A 25,365-nucleotide genomic window follows, 5' to 3' on the forward strand; every position below is an offset into this window, starting at 1 on the left:
TTTGACTCATTTCTTAATTTTTATACCCTTTCTATTGGTTCATTTGTGATGCTAGTTGATACTAAGTTGTGATGTAATTCAAATTATTGTTGATAACCGATAATTTGGTAAATTATTGATTTTATTTTTCTTTGTTAAATTATATATCTTTCAAGTTATTATTCATATGAGATCCATTGGATACCCGCCGGACATACCCGCGTCTGCCGGGCATGGGTACAGGCACAGAGTTTTGCCTGCTAACTCTATTGGGTAGGGTTTGGACGGGCAATACTAGGCATCTGGTCGGGCATGGTTTTGCTCTACCCGTGCCCGACCCGACCCATTGCCATACCTACTTCATGGTGAAGAACATTAGTAAGAGTATTAGCCTAATCTTGAATTCTTGATGACAGCATATGCATAGTCCATATTTCGTGTTAAAAGGTGGTGTGATGGTAAATCTTGGATACCACTCTGCGCAGAAAACATCTGGATGCATCATAGATTCCTGGAAGCAACGAGTTACCTTTCTCCGTGTGCAATCTGCAATGTAGTGCTACTGCCCACTAGACGGGGAATGTAAAGATTTCATTGAAGTCGAGAAATGCTAGTGCGGCAGGGTTTACGCTCAAAGAATCATGGGCCCCTAGTTCCTTAATTGGGCCTAACCCTCATGGTACTGGACGGCCCACAAGGCCGAAAAATGGTGGCCCAGGGATAACCCCCTGCTGACGTCATGCACACCTGTCAACGCGTGATACCTCCGCAACCGCAACCCCGCACATCCCGAAGGGACCCCGAACCGAACCCCCCCAACCCCCCCAACCCCAGCAGAGCGGAGCTCGTCGACTCGCCGAGTACGCGACCCGCGAGCCAAACCCTACCTTCCACCCCGCGACCTCGATCCCCCCACCCCCACCCCTCGGCGGCGATGAGCTCCTCCAACAACGGCGGTGGCGGCGACAAGAAGCCGGCGTCCGGCGGCCGCGGGGGCCCCACCATCCGCACCCTCGCGGACATCAGCCGCGGCCCGTCCGGCTTCCCTGGGGGCGGCGGCGGCGGCGGCAGCGACTCCGACGAGCCCCAGGAGTACTACACCGGCGGCGAGAAGAGGTATTGATACCCCCGTATATATAACTTTCCTCGGATCAATCTAGTTTCCGCTGCCGATTTGATGGTGATCGCGTCGTGCGTTCGAGCACTGCCGCGCTGGAACCCTTCCCACCGCTCGATTGTTGTTGTTACGACCTAGCTTGATCCTCCGATTAGACAGTCTCGGGAGTGATTCGTTAGTTTTTGGGCTTGTTGAGCGGTTGATCTGTCCATGTTGTGTGGATTAGGTTTGTTTCATTTGGTTCAGGAATTGTGCCGCATACTGGGCGGTTGTTCCGCTGCCCGCAGAATTCTGACTATATTTCCGACCAACTCAGGTGTAATGGTTACGAATTTTAGTTTGGTTTTGCTTTTTGCTACTTGGTAGTGTGGAATATTTTTATGATCGGATAGATTACTTTCATCATTGTACTATTGAAACTAGAGATAAACTTATAGGTTTAGATTAGATTTGTAAAATCCATGAGATGACAAAATATGAGTCATCCACTCAAAAGACAATTCATGCAAATGGTTTCATTTCAGTTATCTCGTGTTTTCTGCAAAATATTTTTTTACTTGTGTGGTGTTCTTGATCAGTTTGTGGAATGATTGGATCATCCAATCCTAAAATCTTACCCTATCCTACATTTTTTTATTTGGGGGAATGTGATACATTTGTGACATGACCATGTCGTCTGCCAATTCACGTACCATGAAGTTTACTAATGAGGAATTGAACATAATAAGCATGCGATAGAACAACTCCTAAAGTCTGGTCTCTTGTCAAACCCAACGCCCATATTATAGTTTGAATGTTTTAGCCTTTTGCACATAGTAACCCCCACGTTCAGCGGTACTTTGCAGCAAACATTGACCATTAATTTGTTGAAATGAAATTTCCGGATTTAATGGTTTGCCAGATCATCCTTTAGTCCTGAACCTGTTTATTCAAACTTCCAATTCTGTCAAGTATTTCTTTGTTCGTCCACCTTGCTGCAACAATGAATTCCTATGGTACTGTTATTTTGTATATGGTGTCCATATAGCTAGCAAAATCGCACAGGATCTTGCTGTTATTTGGTTTGCAATTAATACATGTTGAGTGGGTTAGCTCTTCATTCTTTTTAGTGATACCATGTGGTTTGCAAACAATATATGTTGAGTAGGTTCCATTTTATGTGCTAATGTTAATGCTAGTTTTTTCTCCTCAGTAGTTCTTTATTTTTTTAGGCTCCATGCTGTTACTACATTTTACCCGTCAGTACTTTTATGCCATATAATGTTTCTAGCAGCAACAGACTCTGATGTACTACTGCTGCTGCTGTGCCAGCTGTGGGATCTGGGAAGCTGCTGTTCAGTTTATCTTGTTGTTGTATAACCCCCTGAGGTGGTTTCAACAGGGGTTGAGATCATTTGGCAACCATTAGGTTCACAATCACTGATGCCAATAGAACATCACAGTTTTGAATTCATTGAACATATTCTTCTAATGCTTCATGGCTCCAGTTGTACTCAGCAAAGTGCTCTGTTTTTAGTGCCTCCCATCATAATGGTTTTCGAGCTTATAACCCGATGCCAAAATTTGAATTTTAAAACATAATTTTGGAGTTGATTTCGTTTTTTTTTTGTATTTTATTTTATAGCATTGGCTTTTGAATTGCTAAGAACACATATGTAAAAGTTTTACCCACAAATTATTATGTATAAAAGTTATGGCTTATATCAGCTGTAGGACAAGCAAGGGAAATAGTGAGAATTTGATGAAGGATTTGACATCACATGGCCTGCTTGTCTAATCTGGTTACTGTCTTTTCTTTTGCTATACCATATATGAGACTCGTTAAAGGACACCTTAAATTTTAATCATGGTTTAACATGAGATGAGCATCTGTTGTGGTCTGATATTCCAACATCTGGAGATTCTGGTGTGCCAGTGCAGGCTTTTGCATAACAACCTAACCTTTGTAGTTCGTAGCCACACCCACCTCCCTTTTTTCTTCATCCACCAAGTCCCATCTAATCATGCATCATGAATAAAACACACCTGAGCTTGTTGACTTTTATATGTTCTGTATAAGTGGATATGGCTACAGAGTTAAGGACCATTGGGGAACAGCAATTTCCCTAATCAGTTATCCGTGACTTAGTAGATGTGCTTTTATGTTTTACTTATTTGCCTTAAGTGACAAATATAGTAATATAGTTTTGGGTCCACTCTTCTGCTTTTTTGTGCAGGACCTCTTGTGATGATCTTATATTAATATTTTATTACTTATGTATTTTTATGTATATATATGCAGTGGGATGCTTGTTCAGGACCCAACAAGAAGAAACACTGTGGACTCAATCTTCGAACAAGCTAGACAGATGGGTGCTCTCCAAGATCAACCGCCTCCATTTGAGGATCAATCTTCCAGTTCAAGAAGCTTTACAGGGACTGGTCGACTTCTTTCAGGAGAGACAGCACCAGCTGCACCTCCACCGCCTGGGAATGTACTTCACAATATACAATTCTGGAACAATGGATTCACTGTAGATGATGGTCCGCTGAGGGACTATGATGATCCTGCAAATGCTGATTTCATTGAGGTGATTTCTCTTGACTTGTTATTTAGGCCAATTTTACCATACATCAATCCAATGGTGTCAATATGAACTCATTTTGATTCTCTTCCGCCATTAATTTTGCATAACTTTTGATGTTTCAATTTTATTGAGAATTGATATATTGGATTGAGAGACATCCTCTAAAATTACATCAGTTACAAGCTTTACTCTTACCTTCTTGCTTTCATTTGCCCTTCTTTTTTTTTCCCCTGAAAAGGAGTAATTACTATAGCTCTATGTCCACCCACCAGATGATTTCATAGGATTGTAGTAAAATGAGTAATGCTCAAGGACTGTCATGATTAACTGACAATTACATAAGTTACTAATCGTTAACGGACACTCTTCTGGACCCAGTTTCTAATTATCAACCAGTGCTACACCTTAGCTCCCAGTTAGTTCTTGGCAAGGCAGGCTGGCAGGGTATGAGCAGCATCTGAAAACTCCTGTTGACCGAGCCAATAAGCTAGAATCCATAATTCCCTAACTCAATACATGATCCAGCCCTGCTCTTGCCAGAACAAAATATGGTTACGTACTTCCTCTATTACTTAGTGCCAAGCATGTATTATTTTTTTCCGCTAATTTTTCCCTTTAAAGATTGTCTTTTGTTTGTGAGATATGTATTTTGTTCTCTTCCCTCTCCAGGACCCAGGTGCTTGACTTCAAATCTTTCACTCCCTCCGTTTTATATTATAAGTCATTTTGACTTTTTTCTTAGTCAAATTTCTTTAAGTTTGACAACGTTTATAGAAAAATTTAGCAACATTTACAATACAAAATTAGTTTTGTCAAAACTAACTTTTAAGATATTTTAGTAATATGTTTATTTTGTGTTGGGAATGTTGCTATATTTTTCTATAAACTTGATTAAACTTTAAAAAAGTTTGACTAGGAAAACGGTCAAAACGACATAATATGAAACAGGGGGAGTTAAATTTATCATTGCTCATTGTGTAGACAACCAGTCTTGTGTTTGTTAAATGCGGTGACAGTCCTAGTTACCAACAATCCAACATTTGACTCCTAGTCCTTCATAGAACACATAAAAATGGAGTACACACCAGAATGGTTGACCATTGGGGTAATTGTAACACATTGTGCCTCTTTTTTGCTTTTCAGAGCATCAAGAAGTCCCAGTGCCCCCAGGAGTTGGAGCCAGCTGATAGAAGAACACCTGTTCATGTGAATGTTATCAAACGACTGGAAGACTATCAGGTAAGCCTTTCATTCCTGTATGGCTGTAACTTGACTGTAGTTTTCAGTCCGATATATTAACCTTTGCATATCGCTTTATTCACAGGCTCCTCTAAGGCCTCCATCACCCTTCCAGGGTGTTGGAAGAACCCTTGGTGGTGGATCTTCTGCAGAAGAGAGCCAGGCACCAGCTCCTGCCACTCAAGAACCCCGCAGGTCCGTTGGAATAGTTGTGGACGACTCGCTCCCATTTACATCCATACAGCTAAGGCTGGCCGATGGCACTCGCATGGTTGCCCGTTTCAACATGCACCACACGGTGGGCGACATCAGGTCTTTCATCGACGCCTCTCGGCCTGGGGCTACAAGGCCCTATCAGCTGCAGACTGGTTTCCCGCCGAAGCAGCTGGCTGATCCAGCACAGACCGTCGAGCAAGCTGGTCTGGCGAACTCTGTCATCATTCAGAAGATGTAGGCCTAGGGGCACGTCTCATATGCTATCTTTGAAACAAGAACCCGGTGTCCTTAAATTGTCGATTATCATGCCAGATACTGTACTGGAATACATTCTGCATCGAACCAGACTGCTGGTTTCATCGACAGACAGACGATAACAATAGCCATGTCGGTTTTTAAGTGGCATCAGTGAAGTTCATAATCCTATTAATAGTAATTACCTGAATTGCAACAAACTGTCGTGCCTCAATTTGATCCTGACTAATTGTTGCTTGAAAAGCTGTTAACTGTTCATCGAGATATATCATCAAATCATTCGTGTTCATTTCAACTTCTGACTTGAATAGCCCCTGTTTTTGTCAATGACAGCATTTGTTCCACAAATCCAGTGAAAGGTAAGATCATTTTTGTGCTGTAGTCTGTTTCAAAATTAAGGTATTACGTGGTTGATGGTTGTATCCAAAAGGCAAAAGCTGCTCAAAGCCCAGTCTCCGGGTGGAGGAACACACGATCCTTAGCCTGAAATCACTCCCATGTTCCCGCCGTTCTCCCACCTCCGCCGCCGCCTCCTCGCCGCGATCCCTAACCCTAACCTCCTCCTCCGACCGTCGCGCTCTCTCTCCACCTCCACCACGCCGGCAACCCGCGCCCCCGCCACCCCGGTGGCCGTCCTCTGGGATTTGGCCGCCTCCCGGCCCCCCTCCACCCTCCCCCTCTACGACGCCGCCGTGCGGCTCCACCTCGCCGCCACCTCCTTCGGCCGGGTCCGCCTCTCCGCCGCCTTCGTCCACCCCGGCCACCGCCTCCCTGCCCCGTCTCCGTCCGCCGCCGCGGCCGCCGTGCACCTCTGCCGCGTCTGCGGCCGCCGCTTCCGCGCCCGCGACACGCTGCTCCGCCACTTCGACGCGATCCACGCCCGCGAGCACGCCAAGCGCCTCGCGCGGATCGACTCCTCCCGCGGCGACCGACGCGTGCGCCTCGCCGCCGCGCTCTCCCTCAAGCTCTCCAAGTACGAGAAGGCCGCCCGCGAGCTCACCGCCGCCGCCGACCCCTGCTCCCCCGCCGACGACCTCCGCAGGGCCCGCGTCGCCGTCGAGCTCTCCCCGACCCCGTCCGTCTCCCTCCTTGAGCGCGCCCACGAGGTGCTCGACGGAGGGTCCGTTCGGTGCCTGATGCTGGTCTCGGCCCGCGACGAGCTCGCTCCTCTGCTGCGCCTCGCGAGGGAGAAGGGCGTCCGGTCCGTGGTCGTCGGCGGGGAGTCCGGGCCGGCGAGGTGGGCTGACGTTGGGTTCAGCTGGGCAGAGGTGATCGCCGGTAAGGCCAGGAAGGCGGCGCCGTCTGTGTCCGGCAAGTGGCGGGACAGGGACGTGCTCAAGAGGCTGGAATGGAGGTACGACGACGACGACGAAGAGGTGGTGTTCGAGGAGGACGGTGACGAGGATGGGATCGATGAGCTGACGAGGAATTCCAAGGGGAAGCCATGGTGGAAGCTGGAATCGGATGGCGAGGACTCCAGTGCTTGCCGTTGAATGGTGAATCGGTGATGTCGCACACAAGGTGTTCGTCCATTTGCTCCCGTGGATCCTTCCATCCAACAGAGGGAGTACTATCAACCAGGTTGGGGACCTGGTGCTTTGCCTGACCATTTCAAAAGAGTACTCTTACACACGTAACAGTAGTAATTGTACGGAAGATATCTGTTCAGATTATTTGGACTGCCATTCGTTCGCATGAGATGTGCTTTCCAATAGCACCAACTCGTGTTTAACTACGTTTTTTTTTTTCGAGAATGCGCAAAAGGCTTACTCATCTTTTGTATTAAGATTTAGAGAAGTTTGAGATTACAACAGCCACCCCTTGAAAACAGAAAAAAAAAACAATAACAGGAATCTATCTCTCGCGATATTAATAAACGACCAGGTGGGGCGATCTATTCCGGGAGGAGCCCTGCTCCCTTCCACAGCGCAGCCTCAACAGTTGCGTCTTCAGGTGTTTAACTACGTTATACTACAAGAAAAAGGACAATATGTCATTATTCGTGTGGTTTCAACAAAATACAACTCATTAGAATGCTACTAGACTATTGGTTAAGTCATGGATTGGAATCAATATGCTGAAGCAATGTTCTGAGAAATTTGGGATTATGCCATGGTAAAAAAGGAGTTTCATCCAAATAACATTCTCAAACAGGGGCTTACACATCGGAATGTCTTTTTTTTTTTTTTTGCGCTTGTGCCTCTTTCTTTTCTTACACCATGCAGGAGCCAAACATCGACTATAGGAGAGTTTCGATACGATAGTACAGATCTTCTGCAATACTATCCTCTAATTTTAATTTTAAGTAGCTGATATATAAACCTCCCTAGAATCCTAACACCTTATATAATGGAGAGAGTCAGCAGGTCCACATAATCAGTGACCCAAATTAAAGAGCAGTACCATAGTGGTACTCATTGACCTTGTTCGACAGTCACGGTAGCACTCCCTCCGTCCTAAAAAAAAAAGACAGACCCTGGTTTCCGTGTCTAACATTTGACCGTCCGTCTTATTTGAAAAAATTATAAAAAAAATTAAAAAGATAAGTCACGCATAAAGTATTTATCATGTTTTATCATCTAACAACAATGAAAATACAAATTATAAAAAAATTTCATATAAAACGGACAATCAAACGTTGACACAAAAACCTATGGTTTATCTTTTTTTTTTGGACGGAGGGAGTAGCAGCGTGCTGCAGTACCACAATGATGTGGACGGATTTTGAGCGAAAAGTTGCTGACCAAGTGGCCAGCACCTGCATGAATGCCATGGGTACACGCATGGGCATGGCTGCTGCATTTTACTTGAAGCTTCTTTGTAATCACTCCCTTCTCCCTGGGCTAGGTTGGCTAAATGACTGGCGTTGATGCTGGTGTGGCTATTCCCGCTACCGTCGCCGGAGGCGAAATAGAAAAAGAGGCCACAAAAGGTACTACCTCCGTCTCATGATATAGCATTCTAAAACTGGGTGGGACATGACGGAGGGAGTATGAATTTCCTTCAAAAGAGGGCAAGCGTTCTGACGTGTAGCCTCGGTTTAAGAATGCCATTTCAGCAAAAATAAATAAATAAATAAATTACGGAACGACATTTGGGCGACGAAGCCTGTTTTCTAGGAGGGCATAAAATCGCATATCTCTTTGATCCTCAGCTGCACCGAATGGATGCCCAGCCAGTGCACTGCACCCGTTCGTCAGAAGTTCAGTGCTCCAGTGCACTCGAGCCCCAGCTCCAGCTCGATCGGCGGATTCCCCCAATAAGCCCCGGTCCAGGCGTCCAGCCGCGCGTCAGTCTGCGTGCCGCGGGAGGCGAAGCAAAGCACGACGATGCCTGCTGCTGCGCAAGCTGCAATCCTGCAACACTGCAATGCTAACCTGAAACTCTGATCCCCACTTCATAGTTAAGGAGAGGAGGCGGCTGTACGAGTAGTTGGCCAGTATACTTCAGGTTCGTTTTCTTTAGCACTCAGCTCATCCAAGTGATGCACAGTGAGCAAGCTGTTTCCCGTGTGCAAAACTAATCACTAATCACACGCGTGCAACAATCAATTTGCTAGCTAGTAGAGCGGATTGTCCGTTTCCCTGCAATTAAACGCTGAAAACGCCACCGGCTGGGCTCATCGTCGTCACCGTCGGTGAGGAACAAATTAAAACGCACGATTTGCGTAACGAGTACTGCTATACGTATGACCCAGTTATATAACCCGTACACAACTAGAGACATGTAACCATATATCAACTAAAAGGAGAACATGTTCATATCAGTGTTTGGTATTTCGTTCGAAATTTCGAAAATTTCCAAAATTTTGGTCCCCACCGGCAAGCACAAATCTCCCCGAAATTTTTGGTTTTTTTAATCAAATATTTATAAATTTGGTCAAATTCAGTCAAAATAGGTTAAAAATTCAAAAATATCTGTAAAAAAATACTGAATTTTTTGTTCTTTCGGCCCCCACGGGCAAAAACCAGGGTTTCGAAATTGCAAACCCTGGTTCATATGCACTACGGCCGTTTACAACTATTTATTAAATTCAGTTGCACGAGAGTCGAACAGTTGAGACATGTACATAACAATCTCCTTACATAATCAATCACTTCATTTATTACGTATAAGTATAACTCTGTAGGAAACGTGATCGGGTACGTATTCGTACCAACTTGCAGCCGTGCAGTCGTCATTCTCCTAAACATGTTCATTTATAGATCTACCCTGCTGCTGATGGGAATGCATGAATGATCAGATCAGTCAGGGGTGGTCACACCCGATCGAGTTCCATGATGAGCAGAGTATGCATATATAGGTCCACAGCAAAGGATAACACATAAATGTTCTAGTATTCAGATTTTCTAGCATGGTGGCAGCAGTAGTACCACCCGGCTAATGTGGCGATGAATTAATCACTTGCAATAAAACTGGCAGCTTCAAGGAATTTTTTATCAGTTCGATCACACGTACGCATCGTGATATTACCGATTGGTTACCAGGTGAAGTGTACGAGTAAATCTGTTAAAAAAAGTTTTTGCTGCGAACAACTCAACAAGCGAGGGGAGAGGAGAACACCGAAATGGATGAGAAGTGGTGGAACGAAATTTATATGCATACGACTCAACCGTCGACTCACGTATCACTAAATTTGATCAACAGCTATAATAATATGAACATACATGCTCTATAGCTGGTTGATCCACGGTTGAATATCTCTAAGGCTGTGTGTTTAGTTCATACCAAAATTAAAAGTTTGGTTGAAATTGGAACGATGTGATGGAAAAGTTTGAATTTTATGTGTGTAGGAAAATTTTAATGTGATGGAAAAAGTTGGAAGTTTCAAGAAAAACTTTGGATCTAATTAAACACAGTGTGAGTTGTTTATGAGTTACTATAACTGGATGTTATGCATAGGTCTACTACTCGTGGTAGAATAGCTAGCTGCATCTGCATGCAACATGCATATGCAGCAATATAAACACAGCACGGCTGAGAAAATGTTCATCGTCCCCATGCATGAAAGAAAATGCATTGCATTTTTACAGAAAGAAAAGAAGGGGGCATGGCTAGACTTGGGAAAAGAATATGCCCTGATTGCATTCATGTCGCTCTCTGTCATTTTATTTACCAGTAGTGGTAGCAGTCCGTTTTTCAGCTAGCATTCAGTCGTAACTCATACATGATGATAGAATTGAGTGGAGCGACAGTGTAGACTGCACTTGTTCCTTCTATTACCTTTACGAGCACCGTGTGGTGTACTAGGGAAAAGCTACTCAACTTTGAAGTGATTATATCCAAAGATTTTCTACAGTATGAAGCCGGTTTAACAAACCCTACGGATGATTTTGCAGGTGTGGCTTTAGTTCACGCTAAAATTGAAAGTTTGATTGAAATTGAAACGATGTGACGGAAAAGTTAAAGATTTGTGTGTGTAGGAAAGTTTTGATGTGATGGAAAAGTTGGAAGTTTGAAGAAAAAGTTTGGAACTAAACTCGGTCACACACAAATTTCCAACTTTTCCGTCACATCGAACTTTCCTACACACACAAACTTTCAACTTTTCCGTCACATCATTCTAATTTCTTCAAACTTTCAATTTTAACTTGGAACTAAACGCAGCCCATGATGGTAAGTTGATATGATCGGGAGTCAAAAACAACATAATTGACATCGCCACTTGCTTTTGGTCAATCGGTTATTAATTAGTGGCTAAATATGTTAAATATGTCAGTGTACTATAAATATGACGAATTTTATTAACTAGAGATTTTGATGTAGCGGTAGAGTTTATCCCATTTTCTAAAAAAAAGATTAGCATGTAGCGAACATTAAAAACTGAACCATTGTCTAATAAGTTATTGTTATGTTATAGCCACGTCAGTATTGTTATAGTAAAACATTTAAGACATTAAGGTTTTCTAAAAGTGTTTTTAATACTCTAGAGGGTAGAATAGCCGATTTCATACTTCAATCGTAGAGTAGACTTATTAATTTTAATGCACTTTCTCGCACCATGAAACACTCTACTTAAAATTAACCGGCTGTTATATATTGCCCAATGATTAAGTGGTTGGTTACCTGCTCTACCATGTTTATGAGTAATTTAGACGGCTAGTACCACTCACTCACCCTAAAAACCACCAAAACTGTGGATGTGGATTTTCATCCCTCCAGGGGGCATCGCCTCGTTGTTCGCATGTCATCTAAATAGTTATTATTTTTTTAAAAAAAATGTTAACAACATAGATTATTATGTTATTTTTGTTACAACTTGTAGAAGTTAAATTTAAACTTGCATGTTTGTGGAGTGATATATTTTATATTAATCTATGTTGCTATATTTTCATATTTTTATAACTATTTAGGTGACGTGCACGAAACGAATGGATATCCCTCGAGGATGAAATCACTTTTCCCAAAACTGTGAAATCGAACAAGCTAAATTCAACCCACCACAAGTTTGCTATGCTAATCTAACTAGCTAACCCCGATGAATCTAGACAGAAAATAATTAATTAGGCTAACAAGATTATACTGTATAATAAAATAAAGTTATGTTGATCTAAGTAGATTAATTTTAGTCATCTGGCTGTCTTACTCCGAACATAAAAACATCCCAAAAGCTCAATGCATGTAGCCCCGCTAGCATAAACAAATAAAGCTGAGAACAGAAATCAGCACATACGTACTGATCAGAAAAAAAAAAGTTCTTAGCTTCGAATCTAAACATAAAAATAATAATTGATTTTTTCAGAAAGAAGGTGTTTACTGCTCTAGTACTACCCACTTGTGCTAGACATTCTCTAGACTCTAGAGAGAGAGAGAGAGAGAGAGCGTAGATATATACTTATCTACCACTCCAAGCTGACACATACAATGCCATAAACAACCGAATTAACTACGTACATAGTCCATCAAATTTATATAGTACAAATGCTTTTTAATATATAATTTCAGGCTGTAATTGAATATCACGCTTTTTGCTAATTTAAAATAATCAGGACTACATAATATAATTAGAATAACAGTTAAGTCATGTAATACATATATAAGAACAATAGTTTTTCCAGTTCTGATAATAAAATATTTGTGTTTATAGGAGTCGAGTGAGTATACATTTTTGCAATAAGCTGGGGTGAATCCATCGTGAGTGTGCTAGGGGACTCAAGTCCCTGTTAGATCACTATTGATAGAAGGACTATTGATAAAAGGATAGAAGGAAGGGAGAAAAGGAGGGAGAGGAGGAAGAGTAGGAGGATTGAAGGAGGAAAGAGATAGGAGGCCATCGTTTCGCTTATCGAGGGAATAAGCGAAACGGTATATTTAGAGCAGGTACAATAGCAGACTACTCCATAAGCTAGCTATAAACATATTTTAAAGAGAGAAAAATAGCAGACTATAGATCTGTAGCCAGCTGTAACACGGACTTAAAGGCATAATGTGTGTATGATAAGTGGGACCAGATGTTCATAGTATAGTAAAGAACTATTGCATGAATTAGCTATTACATTGGCTATAGATGATTTAGAGCTAGTAGTGGGCTATACTATTAAACTTGCTCTTACAAACGGAAAATAATTTGTAAATAAAACTTTTATATATGTGTTATTAGCGGCCTAAAGCCAGTGGCTGAAAAATAAAGTACGATGAAAAAACCTCAAAATCAACTTAAATTTTGGCTTATAAGTATAAGCCAAAAGATGAGGCTGATAGTGTTCTCTCTAATCTTATCCGGAATCCACCCTTGGCAATAAGGAAACCAAAGTTACATCTCCAGTCTCTAGATGCATCGTAGGATGCACACAACCAAGGATGGAGTACATACATGAAAACTGGAAAACTGATTAATTAAAGGCCTAGTGATCGGTTTAGTCCGGCTTTCCCCAATGTAAAATAGTTCTAATTTAGATTGCTATAGCATATTCTTTTCCTATTTGGCGTGTGTCATTTCAAACGTGCACTGGGTTAATTACTACTCCCTCCGTCTCACTAAGAATTCGATATATGTGTATTTAACTAGAGACGCTAAGAAATGCAACCAATATGATTATTCAAAGGCACCATAACCATTTCTTCCTACTAATATTAATTTTGTTAGAAATAATGTCTTCCTGAGATGGAGGGAGTAAAAAAATGCAAATGTCACCAGTTAAACTTATTGAAATGCACTATCCTATCTAAATTAAGAAAATTAAATTAACTTTTATACTACTACTACATCATAGCATATGTTTATATTGGTGTAGTTTTTTTTTTTTGGAACAGAGAAAGTGATAAATAATGTTACGAAAGCTTCATATAGCAGTCTGAAACTGTACGAACCAGCAGTACACCATTAAAACCATGCATAGTTTACTCCATATGATGAACTGTAAAGTCGAAATTACGTGTAGCAATATTTTTCCCTATCAGCCTGAATTTAATCCCTCGCATTGGGAGTTGTTGCAATCCTACAAGGAAGAGATGATTGCATTGGAAAAGAAAGAGGTGGTAGCATGTGAAGCTAGATGGACTACCCTGAGCTAATGGCCAACAAGCTATCATGACAGTCTTGTAGGGCGCGCTAGCTATGGCTACTCCAGCTTCTCAGTCCTCGAGCAGCTCAGAGATGCAAAGCCCAAGAGATTTTCAGGCAGCCAAAGGATCTTGTTTGACAGGACCTTGCTCTTGCTCGTGAATCAGTACGTGAAAAGGTTGTCCTTAAATTAATGTGTGTAGAGATTAGAGAGTGAGTGAATAGATGCACTTGTAATTAATCTTCTGTTCTTCTTTTTCCTCACAAACTCATTAGGCAAATTAAAGAACAATAACGATTTAATTACCTAGTGGAGAAGCTAGAGATGTCTATGTTTGATCAAGGGTGGTAGACATGGTTACAAGTTTGCAACATGCATGTTGAGATATTTCATGCCTTTGCATCTCTCTCTCCTATGGAATCTTTCTAATCAGAGATGCACGCATCAGTCAGGACTCAGGATCAATAAGAAAGCATCAGATCGATTGAAGAGTGAAGCAAATCTCGATCAATGATAAGACATAGCTCAAGAAAGAAACCCACAAATTTAAGATTAACCAGCTATCAAACACGCATGCAAAGTATCAGATCTTCAAATGAATAGTGTAACAAAACAATAACAAAATATAAATTTATGCAATAACATAATAGTACATCATAAAGATCGAGAGAACACGAGAATAATATAATCAAACGAATGATTTTTAACATAACATAACATGACATACATACTCTAGCAAGTAGGAGTAGCAGCAGCAGCTATCTTCTTGCCTTGAACAGCGAGGTAGTAGCATCAGCAGCAGCAGCAGTAGACCCTAGAAAAGAAGGCAGATTCGGATTCGGACCAATTCGCTTGATTCCCCACATAGCCATGGCGGCGTTACAGCAAAACAACGGAGCAGCAGCAGCAGAAAGAAAGAAAGAAGACGACGACGAAGAGGAGGAAGAAGAAGGAGGAGGAGGAGATCAGGTGCAGCTAGCGATCTGTGAGCATGATGGCTTCTTGACTCACACTGCAGAAACCAACAGCATCATCATCATCACGCACCAGCACCATCTCTCTAGCTACTACTCCAGCTAGCTTCCTCTCTCTCTCTCACCTCGCGATATCCTTCTCTCTCTCTCTCCTCCTCCACTACTACCCCTCTCTCTCCAGCATCTGGTGGAGAAGTACTATAGCCAGTCCGGCATCTTCTCCTTGGAAGCAGGCGGCGGAGGAGGAGGCGAGAGGAGATGGTGGTGGTGATGATGGCCAAGGGGCCAAGCGGCTCGAGGCAGCATGATTGCTTCTTGGAAGAAGTAGATAGGAGGAGGAGGAGGAGGAGACGACTACTCTGGTGAGGAGAGTAGCCTCCTCCTCCTCCAGCTGCTGCTGCGGATGCGGATGCATCATCACATGGCAACGCATGATGGAGGCCATCGATCGCCACACACGAGCCACACACGCCTTTTCTTGGTTTTTCTTGGGCTGATCTTGATCTTCTTTCTAGGGGTCGCCTCTGCCCTCCCTCCCTCTCTCTCCTCCTGCTCTCTATTGTGATGGTGACGGCGGTGGATGGCGATGGAGAGATATGTGTTAGCTTTGGCCAATCTCTTCAAGGCTTAGGGCATTTTAACGCAACTCTAGCTCTACCTTTGGCTTTGGCCCTCCCTTGGGGATGGTAAAGAAAAACAAAACAAAAGAAGACAATGAACCATGGCCCATGGTACTTCAAATTTTATATTCCTACGTGGAAGCTTTTCTTTTTACTCCCTCCATTTCTTAAAAAAAATATTACTCCATGTGTTTGATTCATATGTGCAACTTATATTCGACTATCCGACGAGCATGTATAGGTATATACTCCATATGTGTTGCTTGTGTGGACCCGTATGGTAAGAAACAAGCTTAGTATGTGATTGGTGGATGTGACATTGTTGGATGTATGACTTGTGGTGGTACGTATAGTAGGGTTTGTTCTTCTTTACTTGACACAGTCATGTTTGGATCCGGAGTGCTAATAATTAGCCCTCCAAAATCTTATTATTTAAGAGTATAAAACATAGATTACTGACAAAACTCATTCCATAATCTCTATGCCAATTTGTGAGACGAATCTAATGAGCCTAATTAGTCCATGATTCGCTACAGTAATGCTACAGTAGTTATTCGCTAATCATGAATTAATATACCCCGTTAGATTCATCTTGCGAATTAGCCCAGAGATTCTACATAGACTTTATTAAATAATCCTAAATGGTAAGATTCGGGAGGGCTAATTATTAGCCCTTCAGATCCAAACAAGACCACAATATATGTAAAAACTTTGACAGTTCATATTTTCTAAAAAAAAATATTTAAATATTACCGTGTTGTGGAAGTACTATGCAAAATAAAACCATGTACTTGCATCCATCATCATAATTTATAAGTTTTCGTTGATAAAAGATAAAAGCACATTTGGCCAAACAGTGTGTCAGTGTCTAACAGACAAAGAGAGTATATGCTTGGTTATGACCATGAAAAACCATGGCACCTAGTTTTGCATGTTAATTTCCAGCATACACATTTACTCCCTCCGCACATTAAAAAAAACTAATACGAGATGTTGATATATCATAATACTATAAATCTAAACAATTTTTATTTTCAGGTTTGTAGTATTATGATGTGTCAATATCCAAAACTAGATTGGTTTTTTATGGGACGGAGGAAGCACGCATTAGCAAATCTTCATTAGAAAATATCCTTGCTAAGCACAACTTCCATACATCGTGCATAAAAATCTTAAGGCTCCTTTGAAACGTTGGATTAAAAACTGAAGGAATACCGCATCTACCTTCTCATCACGGGATAAGGGCTGGGGCTAACTTAAGTACTAAAGCTGCGGGAGCGGCTGCCTTCGTTGATTCCCCACGAAGGAATCGGAATATCGCTACTTCCGATAAAAAATATAGAATTTTGATAGAAATACAAATATAAAATAAAGGATTATAAAACATAGAAAAAATGCATGAAATTAGGGTGATAAATCGCGGAAATGTTATCGGGTACTCCTACAAATTACGGAGTTAAAACAACAATAACAAAAAGCTGTATCAACTAGTTGTCAAAAGCTAAATAGGAAAAAAATGAGGCAAAGTAACTGTCTGCTTTTTAATGGAGAATAAACTAGACTAGTGTGTAAGGGGACGGACAAAAAAAGGGGTAGGTGGGGTTTCTGTTGGTTGGTTGGTGGTTCCCATTTCACAAAGGTTTGTCTCTCACACTCTTGATTCTCTCATCCACAAATTCATTGGTGCTATAATATGTACGGAGTAAATTTTGTAAGACTTCAGATACTTAGCTTAGCACAATTTACGGTTTAGGTCACTATTAAAAATTTAAAACCTTTATCTCAGTTCAAACATCATTGTTATTTTTTATTTTGTGGTGATAAACTTCTACCAACAATAGTTTTTCAAATAATTGAATTATGTACTATCTTTTCTATTACTAGATTTATAATTGAATGCACTTTACTAATAACATACACTTAAACATATCCGCTCCAACATTACGTAGAAAATAAATATCAAAATTCATTTTGTACCTGTGAAAATTAGTAAGTATTCGTAAATAGAAGAAGTATATCTCATCAATTACTACAGTGTGTATCAAAATATATACAGCCCTACTTTGAGAAGATCCTAGCAGTTGCATTTTTTTCTTAGAATCTCTAATTTCCATAAATAGTTTAGACTTTAAGAATTTGTAGTCATAAATAAAAAAAATTAGAAATCAGATTTATATTCTCACTAACTTCATGGCTACTCACTAGTCCTCTTAGAAAAACCTCCCGCTCCTAAACTAAGATCTTTGTCTACTCTTTTCGTTATAAAATAAACAAATCTAATGCGAAATATGATATATTTAATATTATGAATCTAGACAGAATATTGTTCAGATTCATACATTACACATGTCATATTTTATATTAATTTATTTATTTTAGAACAAAGCGAGTATATTCAATCACATGGCCATTCATGCTGGAATATGCAGTGGACTGCCACTACTGCACTGTAGTGCATGCACGGGTGCACGGGCACAGGGAAAAACCAGACGGCCGTAGTAGACGCGTAGCGCATGCAGCTGTGCAGGCCATGGACACTACGGGCCGGGTGTTTCGTCAAGGCTGGCCGGATGGGCCTAAGAAGGGAATTGTCGCCATGTATGTACATACGTCGTCGACTCGTCAGTGATCGATGCGTTCCCATTCAGAGTCCAATAATTGGCCGACACGCTGTTCTGGAATTATGGACAGATCGGAGTAAGTAGATCGAACAGTGAGATGAGCGCAAAACACTAGAACAGTGATCGATCGAACAGTGAGCTAGCCAATGGCGGCTCCAGAAATTTTTCTTTGGATGGTCCTATTCCACGCTTCAAAATTTCAAAGCGTCGGAAACTCTATTTACATATAAAGATATATTCAAATACTTCACTAAAACTAGTATTGTAGTTTTAAAATTATAAAAATACAATATAAATAGTTTAATGGGTCATTATAGACTAAAATTGAGGGTGGTCGTCCCTGTACCACCTCCTAGAACCGCACATGGAGCTAGCTTCTGCATAGGTGAAAGAAGGCACAAGTTTTTAGCTTCGTTGGAAACTTATTTCTATTTCGTTCGTGCACAAAACAAACCAATATTTTTAAAGTTTACTGAGTCACGAGGGTTTAATAAGGTCTTCTTTGGAACAAATAGATTTTTGAGGATTTTTAACAGAAACTGAACTAGTTCTTGCGAAAATCCTGTAACGTCCATACTCTCCTGTTAAAAAAAATACCAACAACTTTTGACACGTCTCAAAAAATTAATCTTTTAAAGATAAGGGAGAACGTTTGAAATAAGATCTGATCTTATGGTTTACGTTTTCGACAAAAATAGTGAAATTTCGAATGGTTTTGGAGAATTCAAATTCAAAACAATAAATTTGACCTTAAAAAGTTACTGAAATTTGACAAAAACCATCATACTGGCCACTAATTGTTAGGATCCGACACTTAATTGAAAAGATATACACTTGCGCTCCTCAGAGATAAGGTCGATTATCGTGATAACCAAGCAGTTATTGTCAAAATTGCAAACCCTGAGACTTTGGTTCCTTTGGCAAAGAACCTCTGTTATACACGTCACAGGTGACATGGCCTGTCCAGCTGCCTTCTCCCTTTCTTTCCCAGCTGGTACTACGCTTTTTTTTGCGGGGCACCGGCAGTGGCTCTGCGGTGTCCTTCGGTGGATGGATGCGGTGCATGTCATTGTCTGCATCTACTGTAGTACTTAGAGCCTTTTGACAAGGGGAATCACGGACAAAAAGCATGCCTTGACTGGAATGTCATGGCCTTGATGAGGATTGATTAGATCTTTCCTGGTGATGACAAAAGAAAGCCTGCAAAAACTAGTCCATTAATTGTCACGCTGAAAGCCTGAAAGTCCTTCAAATCTCTCACTCATGTCGTCAGTGTGGTACGCTAGACCTAATACAAAAAAACGAATTTGAAACATCTTCACTTCAGATTTCCATGGAAAACATAAACCAGTGGGAGAGAAACTGCACATTTCACTTTGAGAATTAAGAGCTATAGCTCTCGATGCAGATGCAAATCATGCAACTGGTACACCGTATGTCTGTATCTTTCAGAGAACCGACATCCAGCCATCCAGGTGAAGTGTTGTATCACCATCAAGGTATAGAGAGGTATCAAATCTAGCTGGCTGTGTACATGTTGTTTGAGCTGCGATCTATGTCTTTTTTTATTTGGGACCTATGCCATATTGGAAATATACTATTATCTTAATAATGTAAATTGGTTGTGCCTTTGATACTTCTAAAGTAATTGCAATCGTGACACTATACGAGTATGTCTCTCGTGTCCTTGCATCCATTTTTTTATATGGTATTTTTGGACCAAAATACCCTCAAAAACTAGTGATCGGTCTTCCTCGCCTCTACTGTGCATGCGCATTTGTCCATAACGACAGCAGGAGAGAGGTTCTCCAAGAAGGTAGTTAGGGTGGCTATGAAGTGGCGAGGGTGGATGCAGCAATAGCGAGGAGGGGGGGGGGGCAAAGGGTACTTGGGTGTGGAACCTGCCACCGTCGATTGTCTTTATTGAGTTCTTGCCGCAGTGACCTGACCTATTCGCAATTTTTTGAAGGACGCTATGAGGGAGGAGGAGGTCCGGCACCAGAGCCGTTGGGTTCGTGCACCTAAAGGATGGTGACTAGATCTGAGTGGTGATGGAGTGCTCCGCGTGGTTGGTGTAGATCTTACTGGTGAGAGAAGGCATGGCAAGGGATCCGATGGTGGTGGCTTGCGCCGGCGTGCATCTTTCGGCTTGTGCAGGAATATGCCTCGTGCGGCTCCCTCCGCATGCAGGTGATGGACCTTGCCATCGCCTAAACCTACATGGCATCCTAGCAATCTCACATTGCCGATGCTGCCTAAGCCTTCTCCTTGCGTCAATCTAGGGATAGAGCCCATCGCCACGTCTAACCGTTGCTCCTCTTCTTACCAACTATCTATCGACGCTCACGTCACCAGTTTCCCACTACTCTCCTCCTCCATCTGCACCACCGATGATCGACACTTGCGAGCACACCATGTCCAACTATTGCCATAGTGGGAAGATAGGGAGGATAGATCCGTTAAAATTAGATAGAGCACACTCGCCGATCCCATCGAGCTTGGTGATGGAGAGGTACACGAGGGCAAGGTGACACGCCTCACCCTGGCGCATGGTGGTGAAGGTCGTCCTTGAGCTGTAAACAGAGAGCGGGGGCATTTTAGTTTATATATGCGAAAATACCGTACGGAATAAAAAATGATAAAAGAGCATCAAAGGTATATACTTTTAGATAATGATGATTTAAAACCTATCATCTACATTATTATAATGATATACACACGATTCTAATTTTTATAGAAGTGTTACTGGTTTACTAGAGACGTCGAGCCGTGTTCAGCCTTTGTAATAGTCAATCTATTTCTTATAGCACTTTCATAATAACGTGGATCTAATTAAGCCACTAAATTTTGGTCCATCCACTGCGGCTGCATCGATCATTTGCACGATCCATGAAAGAAAAAAAAAGTGCAGGCTGATCCAACCCGGGGGTGTCCCCTGAGACGAAAGCAAATGGATGGGCACGAGCTCGTGGCCCGGTCGCCTGTAAATTCGGGGTGTCGCGAGGGGCATCATGTCTCCGTCCGTCCCGGTCGTTTTCATGTGGGCGTCGCAGTGACAAAATCGCTTTGTTTCTCAGCCATGATGATGTCCCCGTGTCAAGGAGAGAAAAAAACGCAAGGAATTATTGGGGTTGTGCAGGAGCTGCAGCGTGTCCATCTCCTGCCGGGGGGGAGAGAAGAAAAAATCGCAGGTGACGAATAATTTGATGGGCTCACCGCGCACGACACGAGCATCCGATGCTCGATCTCTCGTTCGCTAGCTCGCGCTGCTCGGTGGAAGGGGTGCCTGTCTAGTCCGAACATAGTGCATGTCCTGGCAGGTTAATTGGCAATACAGCCTGAGATTGCATCGATTTTATCTTGAAATTACGCCGTACCAATCCATCATGAATATCCATGTCGATCTATATAATAGGTTCACATCACAGACGTAGAACTAGATATGAGTGTGATCCGTATTTGATCGATGTTAATCCATGTCTGTAATTAACGATTCCGTGGTAGCGCTTCATAGTGATCTAAAGATATTTTTTTAAGAGATTGAGCAAAACCCATCACAATAGATCATTGATGTTATTTGAAACTAGCGACATGACGCTATCTCTCACAGTGCAACAATTAATCAGACAGTTGCCGAGGTCTAGTTCAAACATATAAAAGTGCATGGCTTAGCATGTTGGTAATACAACCTTAGATTGTATCAATTTCCCTTGAAATATTTATGTCCGTTCTAATTCATACCTTATATCCGTGTCTAGGATGGATCTACATTATAGACGTAGAATTATAGACGCGTGCGATCTATATTTTGTGATCAATGTTAACCCACGTATGCAATCAACTTGTGATAGTGTTTCATGGTGGATCTAAGATTTTTCTTTTTAGAGATTAAGCAGAACCCATCACTACCACAAGGGATGGAACTCCTATTGTAAGCCATCATTACTAACAATGAACCACCATCACTGAAAACTGCAGTGGCTACTTGTAGACTATGGTTGAACTTCTACCATGTGCCACTTCTTATTCCCGTTTGCCACCAACACAGCGCTATTTGTCGTCCCATGGATCTACCATGCCGACACCCGGCCACCGTTCTCATCCCTGGCCGACCTCCATTCCTCTCATCTTTTAGCTCCTCTCTATCCAGGCTGCCTTCGGCTCCTCTAGCCATGATTGTCACTATACCGTATCTCCTCTACCTTAATTAGCCCTCAGTGACCAGAAAAAGCAGTGACGTGGCACCTAGGAAGAGCAACATGATATCTACGACTTGCACAAACTAGGAGCCCTATATTATAAGTAAATAAAAAACTAATAATACGTTTGGTTGTTACTCTAATTAAGATTTGCATGGTCTTTAGCAAAAGCTAAAATAAGTACAATTGTTTTTATGGTTATCTCCTTGAAGATTTGCCGGAACCGAAAATAAATTCATGACTCAGGCATGGTGCATGTGTGCTTTTCCTTCATTGATTCTTCATTGATTCTTCATTGATGCGACTATTACCAACACTTGTAACCATCTAACTCACGCAAGTATATTTTTTCTTATGTTTTACTAGTAACATGCTCATACGTTGTAATAGGTTGGACCCATATAATTAAAGATATGCTCGAAGGGTGATTTGGAAATATTAGATTCGGTGGTTAGTTACACAAACAGGATAGGACGCGCTGCGCATGGTGAGGAAGGGGTGGAAGGAAGACGACTCTCCTTTTACAGCACTAAAGATACATTTACTCTTGTTCGATCTTCAACTACACAGTAAATTTTAACATGAATGTTTCGTCAGGTATAACTCAACTCTAACTTTTTTCACACATGCAGGTTTTTTTTCTCACCAATCAAATTAACAGGTAGATGTTTTTTTTCCAGATACATCACTTATCAGATCACCAACCAAACGGACCCTTTGGATCGGACCTGGGTTAGAACTTGTTATACCCGATCAAAGTCAACAATGTCTAGACTGTAGACCCGCCCATTAGGAGTAGTCAGGGTTTCCCAAACCGCCGGGGCCGGGGTTACCGCGCCCCGGTGGTAAGCACGGTTACCGCGCGGTAACCGTGAAAAACCGTATAAAACCATGCAAAATTTATCAAAAATTCAAATTATTTTTAAAATTTATTTAAATTTAAGAAGGTTACCGCGGTATTTATATTACCGTACTGCCGCGGTAAGTCCGGTAAGTCTACGTACGTACCGTAACGGGGTGAGAAGAATGCCGGCCGGGTGGGTCCGCGGCATTCTTCTCACCCCGCTACGGTACGTACGTAGACAACAACCACTAATCCACTGTTGCACCGTCAACGAGTCTCCCCAATTTAACGATGCAAACGACGACACACGGCCTCTCTCACACGCCATGCAACACGCCACGGGAGACGCACTAGTGATCACGGTACACGAGAAAAACCGCATGGCCATGGAGGATTCCCCGTACCGGACTGGCTTTTGTTTTACAGCCAATTTTTTTACTCGTAGCAAAGTAAACTCACGTGTATATGCTCGCAGGGCATGCAATCTTTTTAGAAGTTTTTTTTTTGGCATTCTTTTGCTGCGCCCAGTCTGCATGTCGGAGCACGTACGCAAAGCGGCTCCCTATACACGTTACACGTACTAGTACTCCTCTCTTCTGTCCCCAAAGGCATGCATTTGTCCTCTTGCGAGGGGGGTAAATTAAAGCCCAGATTTGTATGGCTGGAAAGGTGAAAGCTAGCATGTTCCTGTTATTTTAATTCTTTTTTCTCGGAGAGAGATACGGTGCATATTCATGAAGACGGTTAACTCTCGTTTAGGAGAGATTTAAGGTCTGTCTGGAAAACTTATAGCATCTACAACTTTTTCACAGGATCTCTAACTCTTTCAAATAGTCTAAATTGTTACCTATATTCTAAAAATATATAGTCGTAGAATTAAAAAAATAAATTATAAGCAGTCAGAAACTGAAAAACCCAGCTTCTTATAATGTAGCTACCAACCAGTAAATTCTCATAATTTTAAGCTCTCCAAACGAGATCTTAGATTTCGAGAATCAGCTGGTGAAAATTTAGTTGATGAAAATATTAATAAGCAGGGAAAACAACCTTTTAGCTTCTAATTTATTTTCTAAATTATATAACTATAGCTTCTCATAATTTAGATCAAAAGCTAAATTATTTAGGAGAGATTTTTTTTTATTTAGAGAGAAGCTATAGCCATCACGAGCTTTTCTAAACAGGACCTAGGTGTACTTACAATATGAAAATTTTCAGTTGAATTAGGAATTTGTTGTTGGTTCGTCTTTTTAAAAGGTGTTGGGCAGCGTTCGCCTATTCGGTTGACTAGGCCAGTCGGTGAATAATCACTAGCCGGCGACGAACTACCCCGATCAAGAAATAAGCGGTTAATTAGTTGGTCAAAATTGGTCTGGTTAGTTAAAGTCAGTTAAACAGATCGGTTAGAGCAAGTTTAATAGTATAGCCCATTATTAGCTCTAATTTATCTATAGTCAATCTAATAGCCAATTTATACAATAGTTGCTTACTATACTACTAATATATGGTCCCACCTATCATATACACATTGCGTCTTGGAGTCCGTGTTGCAGCTGGCTACAGATCTGTAGCCTGCTGCTCTTCTCTCTCATCTTTTATCTTATTAAAATATGTTTATAGCTGGCTAATAGCCTGCTACTGTACCTTCTCTTAGGAAATAGAAATGTGGCACCGGTTAAAAATTTGGGCCAAACACGCGGAGGAGTCGAGAAAGTTCCTAGGGTTATTAAAACTTAAAAGGATCCCTTCATTCCCTCCAATGATACCGTATGGATCAGTTGAGCACTGCCACAGCCTCTCACCTTCACCTTGAGTCTCTTATGAAACCTCAATTTTATATTTCTTTTAATCATCAGTAACATATCAAATAGATAGCTACGTGTGTGCAAAATTTTATTGTTGGATATATTAGAATCACCTACTAGTAACTGACTAGTCTTCAACTGACCACCGACTAGCGTCTAGGTGAATACTGGTTAGGAATATATTTACGAGTGTATGCATATGATGTGTATACTCTTGTCTTTTCCCATAATCGTGAAATAAATATATTGGCATGTTAAACGGGAATGGATTTAATCCCTCAAAGAGATATCACCTCCTGTAGCTTTTTTCTCTCAAATATAATGTAAATGGTGATGAAAAGATTTAAAACAATAGTGGTATATGTACGTTGCATTGCATGAATCTTATCAAAATATTCTAAGAATTTTTCATAACTATTTTGATAGTA

The 25,365-nt window shown here is 41.6% G+C and overlaps 2 protein-coding genes across 2 annotated transcripts; both read left to right on the forward strand.

Moving 5' to 3' along the window:
- Positions 1-805: 805 nt before the first annotated feature.
- Positions 806-5,573, forward strand: LOC4336083 (plant UBX domain-containing protein 4). Its single transcript, XM_015781445.3, has 4 exons — positions 806-1,095; positions 3,378-3,666; positions 4,807-4,902; positions 4,988-5,573. The coding sequence occupies exons 1-4, from the start codon at positions 914-916 to the stop codon at positions 5,354-5,356; spliced, it is 936 nt and encodes a 311-aa protein (XP_015636931.1). The 5' UTR covers positions 806-913; the 3' UTR covers positions 5,357-5,573.
- Positions 5,574-5,834: 261 nt separating this feature from the next.
- LOC4336084 (uncharacterized) lies at positions 5,835-7,190 on the forward strand. Its single transcript, XM_015781444.3, has one exon. The coding sequence runs from the start codon at positions 5,871-5,873 to the stop codon at positions 6,864-6,866; it is 996 nt and encodes a 331-aa protein (XP_015636930.1). The 5' UTR covers positions 5,835-5,870; the 3' UTR covers positions 6,867-7,190.
- Positions 7,191-25,365: the final 18,175 nt, after the last annotated feature.

Source organism: Oryza sativa, chromosome 4, assembly GCF_034140825.1.
Source record: "Oryza sativa Japonica Group chromosome 4, ASM3414082v1".
Lineage (NCBI taxonomy): Eukaryota > Viridiplantae > Streptophyta > Magnoliopsida > Poales > Poaceae > Oryza > Oryza sativa.

Bases quoted from the DNA above. Each gene is read 5' to 3' on its own strand.
- LOC4336083 (XM_015781445.3), top strand. From the start codon at position 914: ATGAGCTCCTCCAACAACGGCGGTGGCGGCGACAAGAAGCCGGCGTCC. The intron at 3,667-4,806 runs GTGATTTCTCTT...TTTGCTTTTCAG, and splicing joins CAAATGCTGATTTCATTGAG to AGCATCAAGAAGTCCCAGTG. The intron at 4,903-4,987 runs GTAAGCCTTTCA...CTTTATTCACAG, and splicing joins AACGACTGGAAGACTATCAG to GCTCCTCTAAGGCCTCCATC.
- LOC4336084 (XM_015781444.3), top strand. From the start codon at position 5,871: ATGTTCCCGCCGTTCTCCCACCTCCGCCGCCGCCTCCTCGCCGCGATC.